The sequence below is a fragment of the Bombus bifarius genome, unplaced genomic scaffold (genome assembly GCF_011952205.1).
Source record: "Bombus bifarius isolate JDL3187 unplaced genomic scaffold, Bbif_JDL3187 scf7180000009825, whole genome shotgun sequence".
Taxonomy (NCBI): domain Eukaryota; kingdom Metazoa; phylum Arthropoda; class Insecta; order Hymenoptera; family Apidae; genus Bombus; species Bombus bifarius.
In genome coordinates, this window is record NW_022885359.1 from 359,789 (window position 1) to 384,868 (window position 25,080).

Below are 25,080 nucleotides of genomic sequence, written 5' to 3' on the forward strand. Positions count from 1 at the left end.
AGATTGAAAAATCCGAAAGGACGAGCTTGTCGGACGAGCATCGAACGTATTGGAAATCCGCAAAAGCATTGAATCTTGCAGCACGGAAGGTTGGCTTATTTGAGTAATCCACGTGGGAAAAACGAGCTGATCGCGTCCCGTATATCATGAAAGTAATAACATATAACACGATACAAATAATAAAAGACATCGGGTAACCACCAAATGATCCCAATTTAATAGGGTAGAAGAAATCCAATCAAGCGCGTCCCATTAAATAGTTGATGCTAATGTCCAAAAATGTTAATACTCCCCATTATAATAATTAGTCTTCTCAACGTTAGAACTACCAAACGCCAACAAAATGACGGGTTTTGGATTTCTTAATTTACATGTACGCTAAAAATATGCCTTTGATAAAAGCAAAAACATAATTATATATTTGTTTGACTACTTGTTTTCCTCGTATTACCTCAATTACGAATAGTTATAAATAGGATATATAGATACATGTTATAGATTCGTAAATATTTAGAGAAGCTGAAATTGCGAGTAAAAATCAAACGCACGTAAACGTAGTTCTACAAGATAAAATCCAACAGCTTTTCCGATATACAAACGATCATATCAGTGATTATTTCAATGGGCATCCCATCACTGTTGAAATTTTTTGATAGCGATATCGCGTAAACAGTACTGGAGGGTCGATCTGAATTTCATTGGACGTGAATTAATTAACTCGTCGAGTGAAACTCCATGGACTTAATTAAATCCGGCTTTCATTTCATTCTAATTTAATTCAAGGATGACATAGAGTAATGTAATGTGTTCGTGCGGACCTCGAAAATATTAGTACGCGAGAGCTGCGGCTGTCCAATTTTTAATTTGTTTTGTCAAATTTTACATTTTCTTTCCTATCTCTCTCTCTCTCTCTCTCTGTCTCTCTCTTTTTCGGCGAAACAAATTAACTAAAATTTCACGGTCGTTAAATTATTCATTTGTTTCAATCATTTTTACAAAGGAAGTTAAATACCTCGTGTCAAGTTTTGAGATGCAAATATTTGATGTTGCACTTCCCTCAATTGGCGAACAGACTGTGGAAGAGGAAGCACCGATAATTCACAATTTATATTTTGCCCGAACATACGCTTCACGTAATTGATGCTTGTACGTATTGAAAGTTCATTTCGAGTTAAAAATGGAGAATAAGATTACTCGATGTACGAACCTATCGAGCAGACGTGCCTCGTGCAGGCTCCATTTCCGTATTTATCGGGCCTTGGCTGTTTCTTCGGCGATCTCGAGTGTTCACGGGCATTTGGCTGAAAAATATATAAAGAAAATTGTAATGGAAAGTAATTTCGAGACAACCGGGACAGGAATAATGATAACACTATCGTGCGGTTTCATAAAGAAAACAGCGTAATCTCCAATATAAATGATGTTCCGTAAAGCGTATCGCGAGCAATTAAAATTAGTCGATCTAGATGAGAACGCGAATGCTACACGAAATTTCCTCAAACGAATGGTTTATCGCGACATCTGCTAACGTTTCACAAATCTTCGTACGTAATCTATCATAGCTCGTGTTTCATGTATATGTATAGTATCCAAGGTTTCATAGCTCAGAAATGTGCAGATGGTTCGAAAACCGTTAGTTAGATCGCTCTTTCATTTATTCCACTAATCCTTTTCACTGGCAAACAAAACTGTCCTCTACGAGCATTGAGTAAATACCGTTCGCAGCAAACAAAAGATCGGTCGTTTGTCAACAGGAAATTTTATAGAGTAAAAGTAAGTTGATTCGCGGCGATGCCAAGAACATCGAGCAAACATGATGCACATACATACATATGTGTGTATAACAAACGTAATAAAATGCATTCAATCGTCCTAATGCAACTATCAACTGAACCACGAGAAATTTTATTGAATTTAAAGCGACGAAGTTTATGCGAGTGGTATCCTTTTAAAAATGTTATGTCGTTCCAAAGTTAGCAGAAGTCTTAAAACTTCTATAAGATAATTACAAGAACGGAAGGTCTCTTCGCTCGAGTTATAGTCGCAGCGCTACTATTACTTGTATCTCTTCTCAACTTTTTTTTTGCAATATGGCCGGGCACATGACAGGTCATACATTGCATTCGAGAGCGATGTAGAACGAAAAATAAACTTCAGAGTTATTCGTACAGTAAACTGACAGTTATTCGTACTCTATGTCTACTAAGCTAAACGCGTATTTTTTGCCAATTGTTGGCACCATTTTTTCAAATCGCGGAACGTACAACATTACAGCGTATAATTCGAAAATGCCAATGCGCAGTCGCTATAAATTTATCCATTAGTTAAATCTTAATATCGGTAGTCGTATGTGAAATGTATCCGTATGAGAGTATTTCTTACTAATCGAGAGTCGTATTATCCATGTTTCAAAAAATATCGTACAAAGAAGAATTTTTAAATTTTAGATCATCCCCTCGTCGAATTTAAAGTAAGCTGTTGTTCGACGCGATGCTTCATATTTTACTTCTTATTAATATTTTGTCACGCGATATCAAAATTTGCGAGTTCCATTTCGAAAGATGAATAAATAATTATTATATCATATTGTTACAGCATATTACACGAAACAATTTGATGTTAATATGACGCATTAAATGATTCAATGAGATAGATACGTGTGATAAAAAAAATTCTCATCTCGTTAGATTTATGTTTGCGTAAGCATGAATAAAATTGTACCTTCGTATATTTTTCCTCCTTAATCATTCCATAATTATTCCCCCTCTGTAGTCCTTGCATATATTACCACAATGGCACGGTTAATTTCTACCAATCGATCCATACGTGTGCTAAATTTAATTATCGACGAAGTAAGAAGGAATGACAGAATTGAGCGAGATTTCAAGAAAGTACCGTACTGTCCGAAGGGCTTTGCAATCTCAAAGACGGAAGCGGAGATTCGATTATCTAGGGTTTGCTGGAACTATGACGAACGACTAGAGGCTGAGACGAGGAAACGTATAATCGAGTTCTGGGTTAAAAGCAGATTTATATATAGACGTCGGTGGATTTAAGTCTCGATATAATATTGTCAAATAGGAGGTCGAACAAGGGAACAATGAAAGTTAAGCTCTACACGAAATCCTACTCCTCTGCAACTAGAAAAATGACAGAGATCGAAACGAGCATAGAAGAAAATCCTGTTTTCGAGTCAACTCGTAATACTTGTCCCTATAAACACCTCGTGTGTGGGCCGAGTTGGTTCAATAGAAATCGTGCAAAGAAGCTTCGCCTCTTTCATCACTCGTCCAACCAGGAGAGCCGCGCGTTGTCGAAAACTGGCACGTACCTACCGGCCTAATATTTCAGCCGAAAGTTTTTTTCCAAAGCACATCGAAAATATCGTACCGTGTATTTCGCCAATGAAAAGATACTCGCGTTTATTTGAGGTCGCGATGCCGTATGTTTTTCGCGTAATTTTATCCTATGCATAAATCGTGGTAAAAATCGTGATAAATGATCGATAGATTGTCCTTTCTCTTAGTTACGTATCAGTATTTATTAAGAGTAATGTGTGACTGGTTCCGTGAATAATGTTTCGACTTAATTTTATTTTTTCCCTTTTTCCCTTTTTTACGATGTGACTAAAATAAATTACATGACTGCGAATTTTCATCATGCATTTATGGGAAGTTGAAGGGTGCAAAGGTGCATATGACGCACATAATGTTCGAAATATCCAAGACCGTATCTGTTATATAATTTCTGTTATAATAGTATTTATTGTTGGTAAGAGAGTCAGACATCTGCTGAGATTCCATATTTTCAACTATGCTAATGAAAGTATGAATATAAAATGATTTTGCTTGCAAAAAAGATTATCCATTCCGTTGTTTCATTAAATAGCAGAGTTTATGCGACGAACAAAGAAATTTCTCAAATGCAAATAAACGTACGTGTGTACAATGGGATTACCCAGAGGTATACGGTAAGCAACGAAATAATCTAGCGGCAGCTACGTGATATGGATTTTGTGCGGACAATTCATTAAACCGATCATTGAGGAACGAAGAAATTCCAGAGAGACGTCAAACGCAGCTGGGGTTGATAGGGATTTCAGCATATATGCGGTCACTGGTCAGCGAGCAGTTTGTATTTTCCAGTTTCGGTCTAGCTACAACAATAGGCACTCAAATTCAATTGCTATGTTTTATGAATCTGAATGTTCATACAAACCGGAAGGATCGGACGAAACTCGAAGCACTGGCAAATAGTTCAAACAGTTCTTCGTTTTGTGTATTACGATTTCAAATGGCTTAATAAATTCTTGTTTCCATCGACCAACGGCAATATGATTCTTGTTTTTCTTTGCTAATACCGCGATTCTTTCGAGTACTCTACCAACGAATTTATCGTAAAAATGAAACTCTACAAGCGAGAGAATGAGAAAGAGAGAGAGTGAGTATCCAGTTAACTCGTGTGTAAAGTTAGCTATGTGTCCCGGACTTTTCTCGAGAGTCTAACAGATAGCCAGGCAACTCGTACACGAACATGTTCGTGGTCCACAATGAGAGAACGCTAATTGAATTTGATTACATTTGAAACAAGATTATACATGTACATATATTACGAAACGAAAGTTCGTGGCGTAGAATAATGTTTCGTATATCGATTAAAATAAAAAGACGAAAAGAATAGGAGATCGGGATGATAAAATGGGTTGGAACAATTTTTCAGGGATTTTCAGAGATTCGCGTTCATGAGAATTTGTAATAAACTACTCGATGGAAGACAGGCGAAGCGCAAGCCCTGTTTGTTATGCATTCGCATTATACTCCTTTGCACAGTTTCCACTATTTCGTACGCATTCTATTTTGTTGGCCAGGAACGCTCAAGTTCTTTTCGCTTAAGTGTTTTCGCTACTTGTGCTGCTTTTGAAGTGGCTTTCCGCTTCCTTCGCGTTTCTAAAGCTCCTTTAGCGAACCCCTCATAAGTTACCTTTGCTTTTTCGAAAACCCACTTTCGTATCGAAGTGCTCGAGTTACGATGCACCCCTGTTTTGCGGTGATGAGTATAACTTTACTCTGTTATAGAGTTTCCTGTCATAATTGAACTTCGAATTAAACGCTTGCGCTGGACTACAGGCGACTCTCTCGATCTTCAAACGTAATTCTAGTGTTCCGTAGTAGGCGAACTGTAGGTAAAAAACGATACACGCTTCCTCGATACACTGTAACGAGTTTCGATGTTTTGTTTGAAACTGGACAGACGAGGAGGATTTTTCCGTTGGTCGGTATTCCTTCTCGAAGATATGTCGTTCTCAAATTCGAGAAAAGACTACTATGAAATATTTTTCCTTTCCTTTCCTTTTCTTTCTTTTCCTCGATAGCTTAGCGACAAGGAAAGTATACGCGTTGCAAGTTTAACCCTAGTTCGACCGCTTCGAGATTTGTCGCGATCTTTCCTTTGTCATTGGCAATACACGAATTCAAGCGTTCGAAGCAAAGAAAAGTCCTGCCTTTGTCGGATACTTCATGTTCGTGATCGGTGTTGCTACGTACGCGCAAAATAGGATAACACGCGACACAGACTGATGCAAGTTGATCGACGTGTTCGACACACTCGGAATGACAAACATGCGAATGCGATATACACGACTGCACTTTTGCATCGTGAATTCTCGCCTAATCGAAAATACCTACACTGATTTTCCTTATTCTTCGATCCCCCTTTGAACTGGCGCACGCGCTGTCGAAACCTCGCCACGATGAATCTTCCAAATCGAATATTCCAAAGGTTCGAAACTACTCTCAGGTTGCCGTCTAACAAGCAGCTACGACGAAGAAGCATCTTTACATGGTAAACACACTCATTGCAGAAGCGATATTTCATTTTGATTTATAGCAGTCACAGAAGTGCAAGTCAAGATAAACATTCATCTAACTATAAGCAAACAGTCGTAGGTAATATGTCCGGAGTAATATATTTTACGTGCGGAAAATTTCACATGACACGGGAGCTTTGAAAACGTAAAACACGGAGAAAATAAACCGTGGCGAGCGTGAAAGAAAATTACAGGGAAGGAGAGCAACAGCCCGTGCAAACCGCTCTATCCACTTTGCCAAGTAACACATTACGCTGGACTTCGCGCGTCCACAATTCGATGAACGCCTACCTAACCTCCAACCGCGTTACAATGCCATATGCTAATATCGTGATACGTCCCTCTTTGGCATCTATTCTCTGCTTAACTACCGCTTAATCACCGACAAACCACGCTCCTGGCTACAAATTTTCCTACGAATGGCCGAACCGAGGCTTAATTAACTCACACTTATATAAACTGAATTAATAAACTGCGGCGTTAGCACGAGACGTACGTTTAGAAGTCGGGTTAATCAATGGCGAAACGATTCAAGGCGTCAACCACGGAGTCCTCGAAAGACCAAAAAAGAGGCAAAAGGTAAAAGTTGCGAGTTCAAACAAATTCATTTTCGTTCTCGTATCGAGCTTTAATTCAGCACGCTCCGCCAAATTTTTCGCCACGGGCTTCGGCCCTGCGTTGAACCGTCGCTGGCAACCAGGAGCGGCAGTTTTATTCGGAAAATGCCTATTCGTTGCCTACGATGAATCAGCGATTCGTTGATTTAGCGACGAACACTGATTTTACAGCGGCGCTATCACTCATTCTGTATCGACATAATAAAAGTTGCCAGGTCAAATACTAACCCTTCTTGCGGTTCTCGCTAACAGCGTTCTACAGGGCCAGCCACGCGCGCACCACCTATCCGTAACTCTCGAACACCAGCCTTTTCGATGTGGCACTCGATAACGGACCGCTCAAAAATTGGTTAAATTCCGAAAATTTCGCTCACGGTACTGACTTCAAATCGCTGCAAATCGAAATTCCGTCACAGCTACGATTATACATATATTTCACGCGACGAATTTCAAAAATATTTCATTTCCACCGGCGTAAAGGAATGCGTCGCTGCAACGCTTCCTGGTATTGAAAAATCGAATCACCAGCGTTTGGCGCATTATTTTTATTTATTTCCTCCTAAATCGATTACAATTGGATGTACACGGTACGGTACGAATCTCGCGGCGTATGATTTTAACGCAGGTACGAACATCCGTTAGCTGAGGTTCGTACGTGATTTCACGTAAGCCGCACGATATTCTGCTTATTTTTCCTATTACGGTGCGAATACGTTACTCGATCGTGACTATCCGTAGATTCTGATCGTCGACGATGCGACCCTTCGCATCGTCCGTCCGTGTAAATAGGTTCTTCCACGTAGAGTAATCCATTTGGAACGGACGATTACTTCGCGCAACTAAAATTTCAAACGATCGTACGGATTACTGGGCGCAGTTATCCATACTAATAAGCTTCATTCTCTCTGTGGTGACTTCACGCGAATAAGTTAACTAGATAGAAATTGTGGCGGAATATGTAAATATTGCGTCGCGGACCGGCAAACGTTTGTGAAATCGATCACGAAAACTCGCCGTAAATAAAATGAATTTCGATCAGTCGATGCTTGAAAGAGAGCTGACAGCATCCATTCAAAACGATGTAATGTAAGTGCGAATTTTATTCACGTAAATATTACAGCAGAAACAAGAGGAAGAGAAAAATTCGTTAATCGTTAAATGTCCCGTTTACGAATAGAAGGATTTACGATAGGGTATGTGCAAATGGAAAGAATTGAAAAGAAAGACGGCGGAGGAAACGTGTTTTGGGAGGAAATCGGCTTTAAACAACGAGGACGTTTAAAGAGGCGAGAATAAACGATAGGTGACCCTTGTATTGCATTGGACAACGATGGTATCGACACGCGGTCACGCGTTTCTACCTACGAGAAGAAAATGCTGCGAGGAGAAAACGGTCGAAAGCCCCAACACCAACTTCGCCATTAACGCCCTTTGTCAGGATCACTATGCCATTCACCCCGTGTCCTCCTTCCTCGTTCTCACAGAGAGTAAAAAGGCCCGATAGAATTTATAGAAATTCCAATGACCCGATGCTAGAACAGTCCTATAGATAGTAATTGCATCGGTTACTTTTTATTTGACCGAAAAAATATGCACGTCCAGCGAGACGAACGATTCGAGTAATATTTTGTCAGCGGAATCTATTTCGTGTTTCGTGACGAGATCGCGGGAAATTTTATTTCCGTCGCTCCGTATTTCCATTACGAAACTCATGCTCGATCGACTGTTTCGATTTCTATCTTTTGTTTAGACGACTCGTTAAAACAACGAGTTATTTATTATTTTGAAAATTTTCGGACGGGTTCTAAACGGTGTACAGCTGTGGATTATATTCGGCTTCGTTAACGGAATGAGTAACTGGTGGAAATAATTTTTAGCCGGAAACGAGGAAATCGATAGGTGTACACGTACCGTGCAAAACTGAAAACAATCCGAACGAAATGAAGATAGATAATTTATTTAGATGGCGAAATGAACGAATGAAAGATACACTCGATAGCTATACGATGGACAAATCGAAATCATTAACAGAACGAACAGACTCGAATCAGTTACGAAAACATGTCCGATGATAGTCGAAACGACGTTTCGCTTAAAAATACGAGCGCGGGTAACGCGTGTCATAGCTAGCCAAATTTACAAGATCGTGACAGGGATGGGTGATTCGTGAAATGCGAGAAACGCGTAGGCGACGGCATCCGAGGTATAAAATTGAACGGTACGCGCTGTCAACTTGACATCGAGGCGATGATTTACAAATAAAAACCTCTGGGCAAACTGTTTGTCCGCGGTTTCTATTCGGCTATTATGACAGATGACGTTACATTTCGGATCTCGTCTCACATATAGCGAATCTTCCCTTTTCTAAAAGATTGCCGAATAGAATCCAATCAAATCGGATCGAATCGAATCGAGTCGAAGCTAATTTAAACGAATGAGATTTTCGAGCGCGTGAATTTTCTCGCGCGAGAAAGAATCTGTTCTCTTTTGTAATGAGCGTCGACGAGACGGATCGCGTATAAAATCTTTGTGGCACGTTTCGAGGCGAATTGTTACACGTGTTTGCGTAAATTTCTGAACTCGAAGGAACAAGAGCGCGAAATGACGAAGCGAGAAGAAAAGAGAAAAGAAGAGAAGAGAAGAGAAAAGGCCAAGTGGCGTCGATATGGCGACCTGAATTCCCAGGAGAAAAGGGAAATCAAAAAAGCAAAGAGTCGTTGCAAATCAGAGAAGCGAATGCTCGCAGTCGCCGCTACGTGAACCCACAGAACCGCCCTATTGTTCACGCCCGAACAATGCTGTCTTTGTCGCGATGTGATTAAGCTCTGAATAAATTTTCTATTACGTTGTTCTACACCGGGCTTTCCTCCATTTTCGAATACTCTGTTTTTTTCTTCTGGTGGCTGGTCCATGGTCTCGATTCTCTCTCGGTAAAACGCCGACGCGCGAACGCCATCCAACGCGAGAACATATCACGAATTAACCAAAGTTTTTTTCCCCCATTGATCTGATTTCTTTTCCGATTCTTTCTCCCCGTCAGTCAGGATGCTATGTAAAGTTAGGCGAAGTTCCGAGCCGAACGGAACTGCGAGCACCGTCTATTATTTAGAAACGATCCAACTTTTTCTATTTTCCGCTAGAACGAACGGTTTCGATAAAAACCTCGCGGTAGAGAACACGGGAACAAGATGATTGATTCGCAATTTATGCTAATTATCGTTGATTGAAAGAAACTGAAGAACGAATTTCTTTATCTATAATAAATTTATTCTTTAAACTTCCTATATCAATTACATCAAACCTGAAACAGCGTAATGTTAATTCTGTTTCAGCAGAATTTCTCATAAAAAAAAACTCTTTTATCTCCCGAATACATCAGAAATAATAACGAAGAGGGAAGACAGTATATTCAGAAAGGTTCTCATTAAAAAGGGAATCGAGAAGAAATATAAAATACAGTTCGTAGAATGGAAACGCCGGCTGTATATACGTTTGAATTTTCAGCTACGAGACATCCGGTATTAATTCTTCCACGTAGGATATCTTACATATGCCGCAAGGAATTCAGAATCCTGGGATCTCGGAATCTCATGTTCCACATATCCGCACATACCACACCTTCAGTCTGCAAGCTGTGCTTTGTAATTTTATCCTTCCGCTATCTTTTGTATTAAGCCCGCGCGCGCGTTCGCTACGTAACCTTCAGTGTACAATGTACACGACGCTTTTGATTGACACATCGCATTTGATATCCGAGCATGATTTGACAGCCAAATCGAACTAAATAAAAATTTCAATGCGCAAATATTTTACATCGAGGATAGTCGCGAATACGTTTACAAAAATATACAACGTACGTAAATAGGTACGCGCATCGAGACCTTTTAATATAGCGCGAACGTTGCCGAATGAAATCTTGGAAAAAAGCTAATCGTAAATAGAAGGGACCATCTGTTCGATGACGAAAAGGTTAATACAATATCTGATCGATCGTTTCCTTGACTGGAAGATCCTCCGCTTGCCAGCGTACATATACACACATACATATATACATACATACCGAGAAAGGTTTCGTATCGTTGAACAAACATTCCGAAACAACTTGGCTCTCGTTGCTATGTTAATTCGTTATTGAGGCCGATTCGATTCATTTACGGAGCGCTTCGATAAAAACTATTCCGCGATGCGAAGGTAGATACCTATAGTTAACAACCGCATCCACGTCCCGCGTTGTGAATAATACAATTCGTGCTTTACACCGTACTATAGAAGCAATATTACGTACTTTTCCTTTGTGAAGAGGCATTGCGAAGGTAAATACAACACCGAGCACTCCTGAATGTATGTAAAACCTTGAATCGAGGTTACAGTCGAGGTCGAGATCGGTCGATTAATGATACTCCCGCTGCAACGTATGTTTGCGATTTTTCAGTTACTTAGTTGCCGAAGCTAATGTCATCGGTCACGTTACCGTCTATCGTTCTTTGTCGCGTTCGATTTCGTCACGAAACGAACCGAGCGTCCGTTTCACGGTACAACAAAGATAAGGTGAACTACGGCGATAATAAATACCACGCTCTGCCAGCTCGTGTCCTACGAATCTACGCGAGGTAAACCTAATAGAAAATAAACGAAACGATGCTGCTCTCGCAGACGAACGATAGTCAAAGAAAGTCAAGCACGCGACGATGTCTATGTTATATTGTACAAGTATCAGACAATCCAAATTCAAGTTTGCACGTAAAAATACAATAGATGTTTCAGCAGGTTGGCGTGCTGCAAGTTGCCTCGATATACAATAAAGATTTCAGATAGATTTCGTAAAAGTTTCATGTCCTGCCTCAAACTGTACGTATATATAGGTGTGCCAATGCACATACACGCGGGTACGTATGTCGCGTGTGTACGTATACGTCCGTACACATTTATTACTTGTTCAAACGATGCATGTAAAAACGTACACGAGCGTAGATATTCGAACAAATACACTCTCGCATACAGAGACATGCTCGTATGCGCGCAGTGACAACGCAAAAGGAAAAAAAACAGGAAAAAAAGAATATATACGCGTACCTGACAACATATAATCCTCTGTTACTTGTCCGCTCTTCCCTCCGAAGGCATTTATCTGCATTATCTTCCTGGTGGATTTCTTGTACTGACTATGTCTGATAAACTGGTTGCCACCCCCATCACGAACTAGCTACCGATCCTTGCGATACCATCCACCAAGAATACACTACACACTATTCGAGGAAAGGAATCTCTCCCCCTCCCTCCCCCTCTTTCTCCCCGCTCCGTTCCTCTTACTCGCTTTTATTTTTCTTCTTTGACCCTCTTCTATGTCTCCTTTTTTCGAATTAATTTGCTATTCGGTGGCCTCAGGAGAACGATGTAGCATGATGCTCTTCTTGCTGCGAGGGGTTTACGGTCACGAAAACTGCGCAGAGTCACAGGGTCGCGCAAGATGAGAACGGCTCGATCGGATCGAGAGGGAAGAGGATCCAAAGTACAGCGATAGGAATACGGTCGGTACGGCGTGAAGAACGAAGAAAAGAGCGAAAAGACGGACCGGTCAGTGACGGCGGTCGATAGATGGTGACTTTCCAAGCCGTCGATTGTAGCACGTTAACGGATAAGTATAGGAACGAGTGATCGAAAAAGATCCGTGATAAGAAAAACGCGACGAGGTAAAGAATACGTACGGAGATCGCGTACCATTGGCCGAGCGACAAAACCCGACTGTTTTCCAACGGTAGCGAATCGAACACGATCAGTCACGTTCGCCGGATGTAGCGCGAATAGAGGGTTGGTCTTGCGCGGCAGCGCGCTCACGCGGTCATCCGGTAAACTGACAGACCACCCCTGAAAGACCTCCAAACTGTCAGCCTTCCCACCCTGCTCTTTTGCGGCTGCGCGTTTTCCTGAACCCGCTGTCCCTTACCCTGGTGCCGATGTGCTCTACTTCTCCCACTACCGACTAGCGATGGCCCTTCGATATTCTCCCCGTCGCAAGTTTTCGAGCAAGTTGCTCCTACGAGGACCCGCGAGTCTCGCCAATTTCCCTTGTATTTAACCTCGCATAGCCGCCAGCCTCATTAATACGATATACAAAGTTTAGTTTCCCTTCGCGAACCTTTGTTATTCGATGATAACGTAATAAGTGCGACTAAATTTGATTATCTAAAGCACCTACATTATCTAGATTACCTAAAGTAGATTAACCAAGTTGCATAGAGAGTATGTAACGAGAGTTCGAAAATGTTCTGCGGCGTCTCGAAGTCATCGCTACCGTAGGAACCGATTCTCGTCCCTTATTTCCACGCCCCGTGAAAAACACCCCACCAGCCAGCCACTGGAAGGAAGCTCGATCGTATCTACCCCGTGACCCCACATGCCAGCATTCCCTGTTAAAAGGCTTTCCACTTTACTTCACTCCCGATTCTTCTTCGCTGACTCGGTCATCCTTCGGGAAAAGACTTTGCTTTCTGGAACACTTTGAAAATTGCCAAACGTCTGGTGAGCCGAATTCAAACAACATAGCTCGAAACTTGAAACTCCGAAACTAACGATCCAACAACCAAATTACTTACTTCTTCATTGGCCCAATTTTCTTCGCCAATTTCTCGAAGCTCGAAACACGATACGAAGCATGCCTGTCTATCGTGCGTCATACTCTTTTATTTCGTCTAAATTGATACTCAGCATTTAAAATTACTTATGTCGATACTCGGTATTTAAAATTAACGCGGAATATCCTTTCGGCACAAACACACGGTTGTGATAACAGCGTCCATGTTTGACTAACGAGGTTATGATGATCATATTATTAATGAAATCATTAATTATTCGCAACTTCACGCAAAAACTCCATATTCGTGAGCACATCCGATTAAACACGAAACACTGAAATAATTTGGAACTTTATTCTTAGGTATAAGAGTAATGTTAGTAGATATTTAATTTCGTATATAAATACCACGCAATTTTTCGTTTCTTACCGCGCTTTTAAGATACATTCAACTGCACTTTCTTTTAAACACGCTAGGTAGAGCTACTAGAGATTTGGCGCGCTTTCGCTGTAGTATTAGATGTATATATTAGAAAGTTTAGGAGCTGTAAGATTAGAAATTATATTTAATTCGATCATCAAACTTGACATAGATTTTTCAAAACGCGAATGAAACGTAAGAATAAATTTCATGTGACACTCTTATCATTTTCGCGTCACATGCAACGTTATCGATACAGTATAAGATAAAATTACGACATTAGCGATTAGAATTAAAATTAAATCAATGATTAATAATTAAATAATTAATTAATTAAGAAACAGGATAGACGTGACCGTCGGTGGTTACATCGATCATCATTGACTAACGTCGAATCAAAAGATTTCTACTATATCATAATACGAAAATGAAGAAACTATCCTCCTGCGGATTCCTTTTCTTATCTTACTTGCAAATAAGATGACAAACAGTCATCAAACTTAGAAACTAAAAGTTTACAGTATAAAATGTCATATGTAAGCACTGAACCAAAACCGAATATCAAAATTTGTATAAATAACATTTGAGTATAAGAAAGAAAATACTTTTATAATCGATACGACTATATGAAGGAAAGAATTATATTCTGCGCAAAACCATCTGTCTTCTTACAAGTTAAATTGCAAATGTTGCACATCTTCGGAAAGATTTCCTGTACGCATGTTATAAATCTTGCGGACTAGTACAGTCCTTATTCTTCACAATTATCTTTACGCTATCTTTCATTGTTTTTAATTGAGTTGTCTTTACTTTTTACTTGATTGATTCATTCAAATATGATAAATGCACTTTAGGAAAAACTCGATGAATGACTGACGTCATCTTCAAGATGTCCTACTTTTACATGGTTTTTTGTGATATCAACTTCGTATAATTTGTATTCTCAAACGGTATTTAATATTTCTATAAAGAAACGCTCGTTATGAAACTAAATCTGAATATTCCAATGAAATATGTTTCTTCATAAATATCAAGCCTATTAATAAATTAGCGACGACAGGTGCGGCGTTTCTCGTAACGAATCGTTCCTTTAATTTGGATGATCGATCTCTTTGGAGGAGCTTCCGTTCGGTAGGTGGGCGTTTGATATTCATCTCGTACTCTTACTCGCGTCATTATACCTTGACTATACAAACGCTATCAAGAATTCCAGGTGTCTCTCGTGCCAGACGTCGATCGTGTCGAGCAAATTCGTTTCGAGGTAACGAGGCACAAAGATCGCGCGAGTCGATGACGATGGGAAGCTACGAGGTGTTCCCTCACAATTTTGCTATATTTATATTAGAAGCACACGAGTTTTTAAGTCGCGATTAAAGTTTCAGTTCGCGCGTTTCAAATTTTCTGCGACAAGTGTCAAAGTGATATAAGTGATTGTTTCTACAAATTTTGTATTTTCTCAACCATACGCGCACCGGGTACACAAAGAAGTCGGTTTCGTCATCGCTCGAATTCACTGAATCCCTGATAAACGATGTTAAGGTTGTTGACATCTGTTTTGTTCCTGTCCTTCGTGCAATGTATTCTTCCTCCCGCCATACTAGAGACTGTATACCAATTTTTCACCGAAATCCCAACCGTGGACAATGACTTTGTCACCGATGAAATATCTATGTCCAAGGAATACGATTTCATCGTAATTGGAGCTGGTTCTGCCGGATCAGTAGTGACAAATCGTCTGACAGAAAATTCTAATTGGAATGTACTGTTGCTAGAGGAGGGCAAGGACGAAATCTTTGTTACAGATATACCATTGCTGGCTTCAGTTTTGCATATCACGGACTATGTCCGATTGCATAAAAGCGAGCCAAGACCCCGAAACGCCGATGGATCTGGCGGTTACTGTTTATCGATGAACGAGGGTCGTTGCAATTTGCCAGGAGGAAGAGCTGTTGGTGGTAGCTCGGTGGTGAATTTTATGATATATTCGAGAGGATCGCCCGCGGATTATGACGCTTGGGCTGCACAAGGTAATCCAGGATGGAGTTATCAGGATGTGCTACCGTATTTTATCAAATCGGAGAACTGCAAGCTTCTGGATCAAGATATTAGGTACCGTATCAAGTTTACCCTTTGACCGTATAATAAAATGAAAGAACGAAGAATTCATAATGAACGATTTGCAAAATAATTACGTCCCTGGCCCCAAGATTTCTTATAAATTTCTTGCAAATTCTTTCATTTTCCATGAAGCTTAAGCTAAATAAATTTGTTGACAGATCGTAGAAAAATATGATTGGCTCGAAAATGATTCAGAAAACATATTAGAGTTAAAATGTGAAATTTATAGCTTATTATATTTGACTTCGAATCTCTCGTGCTACGCTGTGAATAGGAAAACATAAAAAGAGTCTTCGCGAACTGTCTTGAAAATCTTTCATCTACATTTTCGTACTAATAACGCAACAGTCGAATCTACGAATAAAACGACAGCAATATATTAGTTAACACTTTACCGACCGATAGCCTATTAATCGGCTTTTTGTCGCCGACAATCTTTCTCATTATTTGAGCAGTAATTCGTTACTAAGTACTAAGGTATCAGTTGCGTCAGTTGCGTTACTTCGTAAGCTCCCACAGTTTTATACCAATTTGAAAAACTTACCGTTCGCGATGAACGAAGAGAATACTATTGGAGAGTCTAAACCGAAACAGAGCCAGCGCCAGGGAGAATCTGCGCCTGAGATGCCGGTCGGACGTGCGTATGTTGTTGAATTGCTAGCGGTCGGTAAAGTGTTAATAATAAATATATCCACGGTAAAATGTACTAATTGAAGATACATGCAAATGAACTCGCGAATACTAGAAAGTGACTATGGAATATATGCTAGTTCAATGTTTGCTTAACAAACGTTTTAAGAGAACTTGAGAAACAGCGTGATAATGTTACTTAAATTAAATTCCTTGTTTACCGATTAAATTCTTCTTCTGACACGGTTTATCTCGTCAGATACCATGGCCGCGGAGGATATCTTGACGTGACGTCTCCGTCGTACGTGTCTCCTCTAAGAGAATGTTTTCTCCAAGCTGGCAAAGAACTAGGATATGATGTAATTGATTACAACAGCGACAGCCTTATTGGCTTCTCTACGGTTCAGGTTCATCTACGAAACGGACACAGGGTCAGTGCTAACAAAGCGTTCTTAAGACCTATTCGACTCAGGAAGAATTTGCATCTCTCCAAATTATCAAAAGTAACAAAGATCATCGTCGATCCAAAGACGAAAACAGCCATGGGTGTAGAATTCGTTAAGAATGGCAAAGCACTGTTTGTCTCTGCCAAGAAGGAAATAATACTTTCAGCAGGTACCTTGGAAGAGCTGCTAATATTTCTTAATATTCCTTATGGTTGCCAAACTGTTGCGAAAACTCTTCGTTAACGTCTCTTACTCGTGTATCTATTACTTAGGTACCCTGAACTCGCCACAGTTGTTGATGCTCTCGGGAATAGGGCCGAAAAGTCATCTCGAGTCTTTAGGTATCCATGTAATCGAGGATCTACCGGTTGGATATAATCTTCAAGATCACGTCAGCATGTCGGCACTGACTTTTCTCGTAAACGAGAGCGTGACTATAGTCGAACCTCGGCTAGCTTCGAATCTAGCCAACACCGTTGACTATTTCGTTAAAGGGACCGGGCCATTGACGTTGCCCGGAGGAGCTGAGTGTCTCGCCTTTATCGATACGAAACAGGATTATCCAAAGAATCTAGTCAAGAAGTTGCAAATTAATACTAGCAATTTTCACAGTAAAACGCGCTCGAAGAGATACAACGACAAGAGAGGTAACGGTAAAGAAATTCCTCGAGCTATACACGTTAAATGGCAATTAACAATTTAAACGATATCGCACAACGTTAACGTTACTACTTTCGTTTTTCAGTCTCTTTACCTCCGAATATAACTTCCATCAATGTAAATTCGGATTACTTGAAAGATTATCCACGCCCGACTTCGCGGGAAAACAAAGGGACAGATGTTCCCGACATTGAACTGGTTTTAGGTATAAGCGCTCTAACCGGTGATATATCGGGCAGTTACAGGGGACTTCTCGGTTTAACGGACGAATTTTATAAAGAGGTGTTCGCCGGTTACGAAGGTTTTGACGCCTTCTCCATTGTCCCGGTACTCTTACAGCCAAAAAGTAGGGGAAGAATTACCTTGAAATCGTGTGATCCACATGACCGACCTATTTTCGACATAAATTACTACGATCACGAAGATGATCTCAGAACTATGGTTCGAGGCATTAAAAAGGTTGTTACTTTCAATGTAATGTTTATCTTGATATCGCCACGGTTATTTATCTTGCGTTTCACAATCACCGCTTTTTCAACGCATCCACCGTAGAGTTTCCTTGCAGCTATTCATTTTTATTGTACATCTCTGTCGCGGTTGCTCCTACTGTTTCTTCCCATCTTCCTTCTTTTTCTGCTATCGCTACCGCTACTAATATGGTAATAGGATCTAAAGTTAACTTTTCATTGCTGTTTCAGGCTATAAATGTTGCATCGACTGAAGCCTTCAAACGTTTCAACGCGACACTATTACCAGTCGCGTTCCCAGGATGCAAACACGTCTCGTTTGGTTCTGATCTGTACTGGGCTTGCGTCTCGAGGCACGTGAGTACGACCCTAGGTCATTTCGTAGGAACGTGCAAGATGGGCCCAAGGAGGAACTCGGGTGTGGTGGATCATAGGTTACGAGTGCACGGGATCAATGGTCTCAGAGTTGTGGATGCCAGTGTGATACCTACTATAATAGCAGGTCATACGAATGCGCCTGCTTATATGATCGCTGAAAAGGCTGCGGATATGATAAAAGAAGACTGGGAAATGTCGAATTCCGCACGCAGAATGTCGTTTAATTAAATATTGGAAAATGTAGGGAACAAATTAGAAGCTAAAGATCGTACATCAACGCATGTGTTTTCGTATAAATTTGCTTTCGTTGCTATTCGTCCGAGTATAGTGCTGCTACAGAAGCAACTGCCTGATCTTTGCGCGATTATTTGTGTTAACCCTTGGACGACGAAGTTGGCTTAATTCGGAATTTACGTATTGTTATTCTATCAAACTACGTATATGAACGAATTCATTTTTTAAGTAACTTTAGTCGTCACATAGATGGTTTATCGCCATAAAATAAAATATTCGACGCTCGATAGAATGATACAGCTTCCGCTGGACGAGTGTCAATACACGTCGAACAACGATTAACCAACTGTGATATAAATAAATACGAACCGGTTGGAGAAAATGGATTTGTCTTTGGTAGCGATATGTTCATCTCTATCTACACAAATGCAGCGTATTTACAATGAAAGAAAACATTTGAATAAATATAGTTGTACAATAATAACGTCATTATAACTCGATAAAACTGCGAAAGACTATGATATCTTTTCAATCGTTGCTATAAGTGACTGTGTCGCTCTTATTCACAAAGTCAATGAAAAACTCGCAAAAAATACAAAATTTAGAACTAGAGGAAGTTGTTGCCAGGACTCTGTAATTGTCGCAGCGCCTGAAAACGAATGAAATGCATTTGTTGTGCGATCCAAAACGAAAAATGAAAATCTTCGTTTCACAAATTGCAATGAAGAACGAGAGAACTGTTACCATTGTCGCTATATCGGATGCAATCGTGCAGTTCCTCTGCCATAATGTAATCCTTGGCGCATTTGCAAAAGCCTGGAAAATAGATGGGTACTCTGAAAAGCGGTATACCTACGAACTTTTGCTTCGTTGACGAACGTTAAAATGAATTCTTACCATCTATACAATCAACGTTCATCACCTCGGTGGAGTTGGAGTCCCTGTATGTTTCGGTAATACACTCTCTATGACTTTGGCATCTGTTATTCAACACTAAAATGACGATTCATCGGTCGAATTAGTTTTGATTCGCCGTGAAGCGACGCTAACGGTACTCACACGTATCTTCGAGACAAATAGAACCGCGTTGATGGAAGTACTCGATACACCTGCATCTGCCATTAGGTCCGCACTCGGACTCCCTCTGAAATAACTGGCATTGAGAATTCTCTTGACACGGTTCTCCGATGGATTCGCTAACTTTCAAACACCGTTTGCCGTCGCTCGATAGCACATGATCCACTTTACACGTACAGAAGTCGAGGCACCTCGAGTTCTCCGCGATGCAATCGTAATCTTTGGAGCATTTGCCACCTAATTCTGTCAAGCCACGCACGGATCACTTTGATTTTCTTCTCCGTTCAAGCACAATTATTACGTAAATACATGCATACAATGTAACAAGTGGCACGCTTACCAATATTTGGAATGCAAACGTCGTTGCGTGGATTCGCATGGTAGTTCAAGGTACACGCACAGAATCCTGTCACGCAGAAACTGTCTTTGATGTAGCAATTCCGATGCGATTGACAAGGAAGTCCTAATCCTGAACAAGAATCGGTGTCGATCAGCATTTCTATACTACAGCTTTGAATTTTTTCAAAGACATTAAAGCATCTTTACGAGGAGGAGAAATATCGCTGGTATTGAGGGAATCTTTAACAGTCTAAGAATCTGATAAACAAAGTAGATATAACCGGCGTTCTTCTTCCGAGACAACGAAAGGGAAGAAGAAAATTATGTCCACGAATTTAATTTGGTAATAATAATTTAATGTAACAGTAATTTGATAATACAAAATTCGTATGATTTAGTAGTGCTTTCGTACGATTGATCAAAAAGCTAATACTACTAAAACGAAGTGTGAAGCCCGATGAAAAAAAGAGGCTTCATTGAAAAACAGTGGCATACGCCGATATAATTTGTAGCTAGTGTAAATTACGTCGCAGAAATATTTTAATTAACCTTCGAATCGAGCGTGCGAAGGTGAAAAAATAATTATAGCACCTGCTTATGGATAATGATAGAGGAAGCTGAAGCGTTTCGCAGGAAGTGGAGTACACTCACCTACAGACTTGTAACACCTTCCTTCCACGTAGTGAGAACCGTCGGAGCACTGGCAGATCCTTTGTCGGCACTCCGAGTAAGGGGCGAAGGTCACTTGACATTGAATGTCCACTTCACAGGGGTCCCCGATAGCATTCGCCTCTGTGAACAAATTCTCCTCGAATCAATTTCGACGTTGATGGATTCCGTGATTTCGTTAGAAGCTATCCTTCGCGTGGGAAGTCGAGGAAAATATAGCTCAGTTTTGTCGGACCGACGAGCACGATGAACGACACGCTCTAGAAGACGATGAGACCGTGAGAACGGAACGGCTTAGAATACGAGCGAAGAAAGATGTCCGTGGAATCACGTTTTCCGGGGTCGGCGACACCGATTCCGACTTAGCGACGAGGACGATGATTAATCAGAATTTTTATCCAGGTTGATCGGTTCCTGTTGTTCGTTCCAAAAAAAAATATTTAACTATCTGTGCTCGACTCGATTAGTTGAAATTGACGCGGAAATTTACCGAGGTTATTTTTATTCGATTTGATCGATGATTAGGCAATTAATTAAAAAATTTCAAAGACATGGAGGAACACGTTACATAATGTTAGAAGTGAAAGAGCGCAATGAATTCTAATTATGTAATAAAATTAACGTTATAGATATTGATATTATTTTCGTCGTATCAATTTTCGTGACTTCTGTTTTCCAACAAGTATTTTTACGTTTTTATAAGTCGTTCTATACATCGCTTTAATATGGAGAATTTCCTTTTTCATATGTAAATTGAATACCTCGACTTTTAGAATTTAGTAAGATATGTTTTATTATAACGTAATGAGAAATACTTGAAAAGTATACCTTTGAGACATTCCAGGTGCGTGCGATTTTTATAGGCGATAAAACCGTCTTTGCACAGACAGGCTTCCTGGTTCCAACAATAAGCATTCTTCATACAGTCTTCGTCGTATCGACACTTTGCCAACGTCTCTGAAAAATTCATATGAGCGTTACACGTCCTCCTTCAAACAGCCAAATTTAATCTCTAATTTTCAACATTTTCACATTCATAATTGTCGCGTATAACGCACTTTCGTTTCATACACCTCGTTCAGCTTACACGGGCTAATTTTCTAGCTGTTCGTAAGGATTGTTCGAATTTCTGACGAAATAAGGGTCAGGGGTCGAGCGCAAAGGGACTAGAATCGCATATACATACGGGGAGGTGGTGTTCGGTCGCTGCATCGCGGCAGTTGTTGGTTGACGTAAGAAATGGTTGCACAGACGGTGACAGGCACGAGGACGAGGAGCCTCGAGATCCCGACCACCGTCCCGATCGGTGTCATTCTCGTACCACCGTTGGAACGTCTTCCTCTCGGCGTCGTTTCATCAGCCCAAACTGAATGATCGTCATTCCCGATGGTCCCGCGAAGGATCTCCCGTTTCTTCCTCGGACTCGTTCTAGCCAGCCCGCTAGGCTCGTCTCTTCACGGTCTTCTGTGTGCGTTCTCACCGTATTCGCGTTACGCAACTCAGCCACGAAGCTCCGCTCTATTTTGCTTCACGTTAAATTCGATGACGGCATCGCTTCAGTTGTATATACTTGTTCATCGACTCGTTTCGTGTACCGTGATTATCGCCAAACCCGGACTAATCGAGGACGATCGTTCTTCGCGGTGTATTTGTCGACCGTGGCGATCTTCTGGGCAGTCAAAGTTTTCGAACAGCGTCCAATAATGTTATTTCGTTTAATTTAATTTACGAGCGTTGTTCGATCTTTTTTTAATTACCGGTAACCATCATGACTGAAGATAATTTAAATTTACGATTTTATTATTCACACCGGATACCAATTGCTATTAATAAGAATCGAAGATGGTTGAAATTGATTCCACGATGGTTAACGGTAACCAAATTCGTTTAAACTAAGATATATATTCTTATACCATAACTTTTTTTAACCGGAGTTACAACAGTTATGGTCCCTGTTTTCAGATATGAATTTAGAGGGATTCACATTTGGTATTTGATGACCTCTTCTCTAGACTGTTTCGGAAAGGCGATTAACTCAAGTTGGTAAATCGATACGCGGCATGGATTTGATTCGCGAAAACGATTTGTTGCCATTGTTACAGGAAGCAAGCGAAGCGCGTTTTACCGATCGCGAGTGAAATTAGGTTAAACGCGGTCGGTTGGTATCGATCATACTTTAAACTCGATTAATCGATCGTAACGAGTTAACAAGACGTTAAGTTTGTTTTCAATTCGGCCGCCGATGACCGCGCGTCGCGTCGCATCGGTGCACTCGTCCACGGTCGCTGGACAATCGATCTAATCCGAGAGGCTCTCTCTCCATTATACGGTATTTCGCCGTAACCACGTAACAGGTTGCACTATGCCAACGATGATAAGTATGCGTTAAATCGATGATTCAACTGCGAAAGTATGTGATCACGGTTAACTTTAGACAATGTTTGCGCAACAGCGCGGAAATAAGAATATTATAAAGATCGTACATCTATCGTTCTCTTTAGTTCGATAATGTTGAACCGTTATCAGAAATTTTTGCTGATTCTCTTTTACAATCTGAACACGCGATGCTGAACCTGTGGCGAATATTTCGTAGTAACTACCGCGAAGTCTTTTATTCGCTTTCGACTAGAAGGTTGCCGATCGATGGTCGAGTTTAACGTGCTCCGCTTCCATAGTTTCGGCCTATTACACAACGATAGTCATACGTTTAAACACAGAAGCCACTATTAGGTATATCGAGCCTCGTTCCTTTCATCGTTGTCACGTAGCATTCGTGCAATGATTCTCAGAAACTTTACTCGATTCTTACAGTAATGATTTACCAGAACCTGACGATTGAGTCATTGCGCAACTTGTATGTGCATTAGTAGATTTGTTCGCTACTATTTTTATCGGCAGTGCGTCAGTATCAGACCTGTAGCTGTATTTAATAGTTGTAAATATAACTTCCGATTACTTTGTATTAGAAGATAACATAGAATAATAATTCGAGCTTAAACGTTGATATTATAGGCAGATATATGAAATGAGATTTCTATCGTAATATAGCAAAACCAGTCACGATACATTAGTCATCCCTATATAGAAATAGCTGAGTATCGCGTGGAGACGGATTTGAGATTTTGTCATACGTTTTGGAGGGTTAAATACTGCCATTGTTCCCAGGTCACGTGTGACTTCGTAATAGGGTTTCACGCAATAGCAAGCTTTGTTTAAGTCGTACGCTGCAGTCCAGCTCAAAGAACAGTGCGTTATACCGAAATATCAGACGACAAGAGGGAACGACCTCCCTTGTTCTTTAATTATGTGCGGTTCCAAGCCGACATTCGCCTAACTGTGAGAACCAGCAGCGTAGATCCGGCCTCTTCGTGTTTCCCCACGAAACCGAAGAAAGGATCACTCGGTCATGAAGGAACGAAACCACGCGAGACTTTCCTTATAAATTCACTCGCCCCAAGATCTCGAGATCTTATCGCTAAAGAAACCTCGTCGAGACCGTACACTAGTGGATTTTTCTTTCGGCTTTCGTTACATTCGACGAGTTCATTAGCTGCGATACAGCGCGCTTTAAAGAACTCATCGACGCCAATTTAATTCGATTAAAATTCAAGATACGTAGAATCGAATTATAGCTGAAAACTGTAGTGACATAAATCGACATACAATATTTCAAATGTTCGTTTTGCTTCGGTTTGAAACGTACGCGTTAGTGGGGTAGATAAACAGTATATCGCACTCTTTTCTTTTTTTCCTTTTTTTTTATACTTTATATGCGATAACCGTCACTTGCAAATTTAACTCGAATTCAAATTCAAGCTTGTATTTAAATTCAAATTCAAATTAAAGGTTCCCTTTCAAATTGCCATGCGCGGTGTACAAAATTTTTATGAAAAACTTGAGATTCTTGGGAACAGCGTAGAAATTAAGGACACGTGTCGGAAACGCGAATCGGTCACATATTTTACGCATAAAATAATAGAATTTAAAGAATACGTATCACGACTTTGAACGATGCAACGAAGCACACTCACGTCTGAGAAGTAGATGTTCATGCTGTCCGTGCGCGGCGACGACTGCACTCGGTACGACGAAACAGAGGCCGATCGACAGCGCAAGACCTCCCATTGTGAGACGATTTACCAAGCCCGCCATCTTCCTCGTTCAGCACGAGCTCGCCGCTTTTTCGCACGTTCCTCTTCCTTTTCTTTTCGTTCGTTTCCAATCTGCAGTCACGAAGCTCGCAAAGACGATTCTCCCGATATCGTTCTTTCTCCCAGTCTAACAAAGATCGCTCTTAAATTCCGATTGGCTTTATCTAATCTGTGCGCGCTGATAAGTTTGTGGTAAATGCAACGAACGAAAAGGAATCATTCGTCTGTTTAATCGTGCATCGCCATTGAAATCGCAACACGATGTGTTACATCAAGCGCGTGTCATCAGAAATTTTATGATCAAATAGGTGAGGAATGAAAACGCCGATCCACGTGATCGTCATCGATATTTCAAATACGTAGTTGATACAAACGATGGCGCGATTCAACCGCCGTTATCTTTGGGAATATATTAGATAAGCGAAATGTCGAAATT

General features: G+C 40.6%; 3 protein-coding genes across 8 annotated transcripts in view; 1 reads left to right on the forward strand and 2 right to left on the reverse strand.

Annotated features, from left to right (window-relative positions):
- The window catches only part of LOC117215811 (gamma-aminobutyric acid type B receptor subunit 2), an 85,199-nt gene extending 72,839 nt beyond the window's left edge, over nucleotides 1-12,360 (reverse strand). Inside the window, exons 1-2 of the mRNA XM_033462287.1 lie at nucleotides 11,557-12,360; nucleotides 1,208-1,301 (exon numbers count right to left, since the gene is read on the reverse strand). The gene's annotated coding sequence lies outside the window, so the exon portion shown is untranslated. The remainder of the gene's footprint in view (nucleotides 1-1,207; nucleotides 1,302-11,556) is intronic.
- A 2,615-nt stretch (nucleotides 12,361-14,975) lies between these two features.
- On the forward strand, nucleotides 14,976-18,903 carry LOC117215816 (glucose dehydrogenase [FAD, quinone]-like). Of its 2 annotated transcripts, none has more exons than XM_033462298.1 (5): nucleotides 14,976-15,584; nucleotides 16,483-16,838; nucleotides 16,942-17,322; nucleotides 17,415-17,788; nucleotides 18,028-18,903. In XM_033462298.1, the coding sequence occupies exons 1-5, from the start codon at nucleotides 15,007-15,009 to the stop codon at nucleotides 18,400-18,402; spliced, it is 2,064 nt and encodes a 687-aa protein (XP_033318189.1). In that variant the 5' UTR covers nucleotides 14,976-15,006; the 3' UTR covers nucleotides 18,403-18,903. The 2 variants fall into 2 exon arrangements, with proteins under 2 accessions (XP_033318189.1, XP_033318190.1); XM_033462299.1 differs by having other exon boundaries at nucleotides 16,942-17,316.
- Nucleotides 18,441-24,929, reverse strand: LOC117215821 (rh5-interacting protein-like). 5 transcript variants are annotated; one of them, XM_033462314.1, is made up of 9 exons: nucleotides 24,525-24,919; nucleotides 21,680-22,141; nucleotides 21,322-21,450; nucleotides 20,476-20,616; nucleotides 19,826-19,954; nucleotides 19,468-19,728; nucleotides 19,306-19,401; nucleotides 19,153-19,224; nucleotides 18,441-19,057 (listed from the first exon to the last, which is right to left on the reverse strand). In XM_033462314.1, the coding sequence occupies exons 2-9, from the start codon at nucleotides 21,804-21,806 to the stop codon at nucleotides 18,972-18,974; spliced, it is 1,041 nt and encodes a 346-aa protein (XP_033318205.1). In that variant the 5' UTR covers nucleotides 21,807-22,141; nucleotides 24,525-24,919; the 3' UTR covers nucleotides 18,441-18,971. The 5 variants fall into 5 exon arrangements, with proteins under 5 accessions (XP_033318205.1, XP_033318204.1, XP_033318206.1 ...); XM_033462313.1 differs by having other exon boundaries at nucleotides 21,680-22,162; XM_033462315.1 differs by lacking the exon at nucleotides 21,680-22,141 and having other exon boundaries at nucleotides 24,525-24,929.
- Nucleotides 24,930-25,080: the final 151 nt, after the last annotated feature.

Bases quoted from the DNA above. Each gene is read 5' to 3' on its own strand.
- LOC117215816 (XM_033462298.1), top strand. From the start codon at position 15,007: ATGTTAAGGTTGTTGACATCTGTTTTGTTCCTGTCCTTCGTGCAATGT. The intron at 15,585-16,482 runs GTACCGTATCAA...TTATCTCGTCAG, and splicing joins CTTCTGGATCAAGATATTAG to ATACCATGGCCGCGGAGGAT. The intron at 17,789-18,027 runs GTTGTTACTTTC...TTGCTGTTTCAG, and splicing joins TGGTTCGAGGCATTAAAAAG to GCTATAAATGTTGCATCGAC.
- LOC117215821 (XM_033462314.1), bottom strand. From the start codon at position 21,806: ATGACACCGATCGGGACGGTGGTCGGGATCTCGAGGCTCCTCGTCCTC. The intron at 19,955-20,475 runs GTGAGTGTACTC...ATTCTTGTTCAG, and splicing joins AAGGTGTTACAAGTCTGTAG to GATTAGGACTTCCTTGTCAA. The intron at 19,058-19,152 runs GTAACAGTTCTC...ATTCGTTTTCAG, and splicing joins CATCCGATATAGCGACAATG to GCGCTGCGACAATTACAGAG.